The sequence below is a fragment of the Halichoerus grypus genome, chromosome 1 (genome assembly GCF_964656455.1).
Source record: "Halichoerus grypus chromosome 1, mHalGry1.hap1.1, whole genome shotgun sequence".
Lineage (NCBI taxonomy): Eukaryota > Metazoa > Chordata > Mammalia > Carnivora > Phocidae > Halichoerus > Halichoerus grypus.
The window spans coordinates 65,732,377-65,738,376 of record NC_135712.1 but is presented as its reverse complement, the minus strand read 5'-3'; the positions used below and the strand labels follow the sequence as shown (position 1 = coordinate 65,738,376).

Here is a 6,000-nt window from a genome sequence, read left to right as displayed (position 1 = left end):
TCAAACAAGAAATAGACAAAAAGAAAGCGCTTAGGCCAGGCTGATTATAAATACAGGTTATACGTACAGAGTCGTTCCCTCGTCCCCGCCCCTTGATGTAGGTGCAACTCGGCTTCTCTGACCCTAACCTACAAGCGAGGCGAAAGGCTGGAGGTCTAAGACAGCAGCGAAGCCGCTCCTTCCCCACGACTCTATGGTTCTCAGGTTACTCTCACCACTGAGAACTCTATGGTTCCGGGGGCGGGCTGGGAGGCCTGAGTTTGAAAGCCGAGGCGGGAAGATGGAGGCTGCACCTGTCACCAGGCCCGGTTTCTCCGGAGCGGGAGGACGCTGGGACTGTGACTTTCCTTGAATCGCCGAGAAGAGTTCGCGATGAATCTTCCTCGCTGGAGTGGAAAACGGCGGCGTTCAGCATCAGGCTCGGACTCCTCGGGAAGCGGCGGTGACGGCAGGGACAGCCCCCTGCTCCCCTCGGGGCCCGTGCTGAGTCCGCCGCCGGGTCTGGGACGCTGCTTGAAGGACCGCGGCCGAGCGCAGGCCGCAGCTGCAGGTACTCGCAGGCGCTTGAGGGGCCGCGGGCGAGGTGGGCAGCTGTGCCCAGCCACGTGCGGGGAGGTGTAGTTTCAGCACAGAGCTTGCGTGGTTTGCACAGCCCACTAGACTTCTGCTCCCCTTTTCAGTTTGTGACTCTGGCCTAGTGTGGCAGGCCACTTTGTTAGGACAGGGACGTGCAGATTGGGCGACAGCCTGGAAATGATATTCAAGTGGTTTGTGGGTCTTTAGACCTTTACAGAAACAACTTCCTCGTCGGCCAGATCTAATCACCTGTCGGGGGCTCACGCCTAATAGTGCCCAGTACTCCTTACAGATCCTGATGTAGGAAGTGCTTTCTGTCGGGATGTGCTTTACATAGATAGCCTCAGGCCAGCACGTAGGAATCCCAAAACACAGTGGAAGACGAACAGCTGAAGTCATATGTTAGAATTAGGTTCAACTATTAATTACTTTTTTCTTTCCTGAAAGGGGAATGCAAGCAGACAATTCCTGACGATCAAATAGACAAGTTGCTGTTGGCAAACTGGGGACTTCCTGTAGCGGTTCTGGAAAAATACCACAGTTTTGGTGTAAAAAAGATGTTTGAATGGCAGGCAGAGTGCCTTTTGCTTGGACAAGTCCTGGAAGGAAAGAATTTAGTCTATTCAGGTATTCAAATTTGTGCACATTAATTTCTGTACTACTTTATGACGTGAATATAAAGGATACCCTTGAGGTAGTTATGAAGTAATTTAAAAGGTAGTAGTTATGAGGTAGTTTAAAAAGTGAATGACACTGCTTCATAACTAGAGAAAGTCTTAAAATAGGAAAAGTGGAGTCTCATCATATGCGTATTTAAATTATGCAAATTCCATTATATTGGTGAGTGTGGGGAGCGAAAAAGCAGACGATTTAAAGAGAGCTATTCTGCTTGTCTTTCCTCTTAACAACCATGTCCCAGGGTGAGAGTGTAAGGGGAATGTAAATCTGCTCTTCCCCTGGTTGATCTCAGTTGCTTTAGAGTGTGTGAACATTATACATTATGTATTATGTATATTATAAATACATAATGTATAATGTTATATACATTGACCTGCTTGTACAAGGTTGTATACACAAAAACATATGTAATTTACCATATAGAAGACTTATATAGGCTTTCAGGGGCAACTCTGACATTCATACTTTTTAACCTTTTTACTCACTGACTTTAGAACTTACCATATGATAAGATGCACTTTCTTTGTATCAGTTTTTTCTGAAGTTGTGAGTCATCCAGATTTTTAATTATGGCTTCAGCAGATAGTTATCATTAGGAACAATAAGTTCAGGCTGTGGAGTCAGATTGGTTGGGTTTGAAAACTGTTACAGTTAATGCCTGTGGTAATTAATATAGAGCATATTAATAGAAAGCATGAGAGAATGCTTAGAACAGTTGTTGGCATGTAGAATGTACATAATAAATACTAACTGGTGGCAGTGGTAGAATGGCCTGACCATTTCAACTGCTTAAACCAAAACTTGAGTATCATTCATATTTCTGGTTGCCAGCTTACATCAATTAATCACCAAGTCCAGTGTATATTATCAAGTATCTTTTTTTTTTTTTAAAGATTTATTAAGAGAGAGAGAGTACACACAAGAGCGTGAGTGCGTGGGGAGGGGCAGAAGGGGAGAGGGGGAGAGAAGCAGACTCCTCCCTGAGTGTGGAGCCTGATGGGGGCTCAGTCTCACCACCGTGAGATCATGACCTGAGTGGAAATCAAGAGTCAAATGCCCCACCGACTGAGCCACCCAAATATCTTGATTTTGACTACTCTCTGTTTTTAGGTACACTACCTAGTTTATTATCCTCTTTCTTGTAGATTATGCTCATCTTCTAGATTATGCAATAGCCTTATAACTAGTTTATATTTTCTCTCTGGTTTTATTCTGCCTCTGCTTGCAAAGTGGTCTTTATAGAGTACGAATATGATCTTGCCACTCCTTTTCATAAAACTCACTAGTCACTCTACATTGCTTTCAGGATAAATTCTAAATTCCTTATGTGGTGGGATTATAAAATTCTTTTTCATGTGACATGTTCATATCTCTTCTCTTACTCCTCCTGGTTTTATTTCAGGCTTACTAAATTGCTGCCCTCTGAACTTACCAGGCTTTCCTCCAGGCTTCTGCACATGCTGTTTCTTTTGCTTGGCATTCCTTTCCTCTTCCCTTCTCGTCTCATAAGTTGCGTTTCCTTTCCATAAACTTCATTATAGCTCTTCTCTCTCAACTTCTATCATGGTTCCTACCACAATATATTAAACTTGTTTATCTTCTTCCTCAAAGCAGGGCTTTTAATCATTCAGCACTTAAAGGAAAGGATCGGTACATACAAGCTAGGGACTAAGTATTCATTTATTGTTCATAAAAGGATTTGTTTAATAATTTTCTGTTTTCAGTGTGAGGCTATCTAGAGTGCTGGTTTGAAGTCAGGGTCATGTAAATGAATAAAGTTTTCAGATGCTAGTAGGGGCCTTAATGATAGGCTAGTCTAAGGCTCTGTAGTTACTGGATATGGCTTAAAACATTAATTAATGCAGTATATCAAATATTACTTCTTTTTGTAATAACCTTGTGGAATAATATGTTTTAGCTCCTACAAGTGCTGGGAAGACTCTTGTTGCTGAATTACTTATGTTGAAGCGAGTTTTGGAAATGCGGAAGAAAGCTTTGTTTATTTTGCCCTTTGTCTCTGTGGCTAAAGAGAAGAAATACTATCTTCAGGTAATGTTCTTGTACTAAGAACATTATTGTAATAAGACCTATTATTGGCAGCTGTGTTAATAAAGGTTTCTTTTATTGCATCCCAAAGTAGCTTTAAAAGTTGACCATTTATGAAGAGAAACTTTTTTATTATTGCATAAAGGAGAAAGGGTCATTAAATCAAAAGAGTAATTGAAAATTGTGTTAAAATTTATGAACTTTTCCTTAGGAAGTAAACAGAATATTTCAATTAGTATTTAAACATATAAATTAAAAAACAGCATTTTAACTGAATAGTAGAATTAGAGTGAAGCATGGAAAGGAGAGTGTTTAAAGAAACATATCCTATCCCAACTGAGGGCCATTTGGGAGTAGTTAGGGGAAGAAGAACAAGATCCATTGGTGCGTAGGTAAAGCTTCAGGCCTGTGGTCTGTTCTGCAAAAATGAATAATAACATTTTTCATTTGTATGCTACTCACTGGTTTTTAAGGCATTTTTACAAATAACAGTGTTTCATTAAATAGAATACATTTACTGTTGTGATTTCTGCAGTGAAAAAATACGTTGCAATGGCAAGACTATTATACTGGTAGTCAAAAAATCTGGGTTCTAGTCCCAGTTTTGCCATTAACTATATCTTCAGGCCAGGCACATAATCTCCTGGACCTCAGTATTTTCATTGGTAAAATGAGGATTTTAACCCTAATACTATGGGTTAACTCAATAACACTCAGAAACATTTTATTGAATGAACAGCTCTAAAGTTCTATGGTTCTATAAATCTTTTTAACAGTTATTTCAGAGGCCAAATAGCCAACAAAGCTGGTCCTACATGGTAACATCCTCTCAACTTAGACCAAAGTAACAAAATGATGAAAGGATCCTTTTTATTGAGAAGGTATGTTAGTTAAAGTTAAACTACAAAAAAAAAAAAAAATTTAACATCAAGGTCCCACTGCATTGGACTTTTGAAAACTTCTATTGTATAAAAAATTGTGGGATAATGAGAATAATTTTTTCATGAAGTATAAATTTGTTTCTTAAAATGTTACATTTGTGTTTTAAAAAAGAGCTAGTTTCTTGCATGTTCATTAGATTAAAAATTTAGTGCTTAAGGTAGTTTTCTTCCAATTTTAATTTCTATAAATAACTCTTGGAAGTGCTGTATTAATGTAATCGTTAAAATGGCATACTTCTGTTGGACTCTGTCTTAACAGAAAATCTCTGTTCTGAGTTTTGTCAGTTCTAAACTTCATATTTTTAGCATGTGATACTAAAAAAAACCCCAAAAAACAGTGTGTCCTGGCCAGGAACAACCAACAGTAATCTAATAAATATCTTTGGATACTTACGTCTGTATTCTGGGATAGAACCAATCTACAATTCATGAATTTCAAGTATTTTTACTTGTATTGTTCCTTTTCACTCAATTCAGAGTCTGTTTCAGGAAGTAGGAATAAATGTGGACGGTTATATGGGCAGTGCCTCTCCAACAGGGCATTTCTCTTCCTTGGATATTGCTGTCTGCACAATCGAGAGAGCCAATGGTCTGATCAATCGCCTCATAGAGGAAAATAAGATGGATCTATTAGGTAAGAAAAGTAGGAAATAAGCAAATATTTTCTGTTGCTAATTTTTGATGGAATGGAGTGGAGCTGTTGTGATTTCTATATGTCCCATTTTTTTCTTATTATCTGTCATCTGCTTATGGAGTTGAGAATTGGCATCTATAATGTTAGGAACTCTGTGTTTAAAAAAAAAAAAAGTTTTTTGTCCTGCTTGCTGTTATTGACTATTTCCCTGTATGTTTGCACTTTACAAAACACAGAGGATATCCTTGAGCCCTCAAGTCATTTCTCATTGCTTCTTTTCTGTCTAAACTTTACTGGGAATAGAAGGAAGCATGCTGGGGCTGTTTCTGCCATATCCGCAGTTAGTATGTATTCATTATCATATTCTGGTGCTAGGATATCTAGATTTGGCCTTTACTTAGAGGTTACCATTTAGCAGGGAAATGGTATGGAGCTATAGAAGCTGACACTGTATATGAGTTTGGAACTCCGGGAAGGTTTTCTACCTTAATACTTTTTGTTTTTTTTTTTGTAACCACTTAGGAAAGTCTATGTAGAGGTAGCAGCAGGAGAGAATGGTTGTAGCATCAGCAGAAGCGGCAACTCATATCAGTTAGCTACTCACTGGGATCCTGGTGAACTTAAATGGTAAAGTTGGGTAGGGTAGGAGTGGGGAATGAAATCAAAGATTAATAAGACATGGCTCTGCTCTGTAAAGCTTAGAGAAATCACATTCATCAATTTGTATCAGAATTGTCTTATCACTTGTAACCCCATTGGATTTTAAATATCTCAAGGATTGCAATAGAATCTTATTAAATGTGATATCCAATATACCTAGCACAGTGCCTGGCACAGATATTTTTTGAATGACTGAGTGAGTGAGTTAACTGAAATAACTTACCATGCCATATGATTTTTGAGATAGCTTACTGATGAGGAAAAGGAGCATCATGTGCCATTAGGAAATGGGTCTGAAAGATCTTGATTTAGGTGGGGAGGCTTTGTCGGGGGGGATATCAGGGCCTGTTTAAAGAAGGCATTGGTTGGTACTAACTTTTCAGTAGTTCTTGAGCATTATTCCAAGTGCACAGACTGGTTTAATTCTCCAAATAGTGGAGAAGAGGATTCTGGTAGATAAAACAT

The 6,000-nt window shown here is 39.1% G+C and overlaps 1 protein-coding gene across 1 annotated transcript in view; it reads left to right on the top strand.

Annotated features, from left to right (window-relative positions):
- Positions 1-279: 279 nt before the first annotated feature.
- POLQ (DNA polymerase theta) overlaps positions 280-6,000 on the top strand; it is a 124,392-nt gene continuing 118,671 nt past the window's right edge. The window contains exons 1-4 of the mRNA XM_078066510.1: positions 280-550; positions 1,024-1,203; positions 3,173-3,303; positions 4,719-4,875. Coding sequence (XP_077922636.1) covers positions 373-550; positions 1,024-1,203; positions 3,173-3,303; positions 4,719-4,875 — 646 coding nt within the window. The 5' untranslated portion in view covers positions 280-372. The remainder of the gene's footprint in view (positions 551-1,023; positions 1,204-3,172; positions 3,304-4,718; positions 4,876-6,000) is intronic.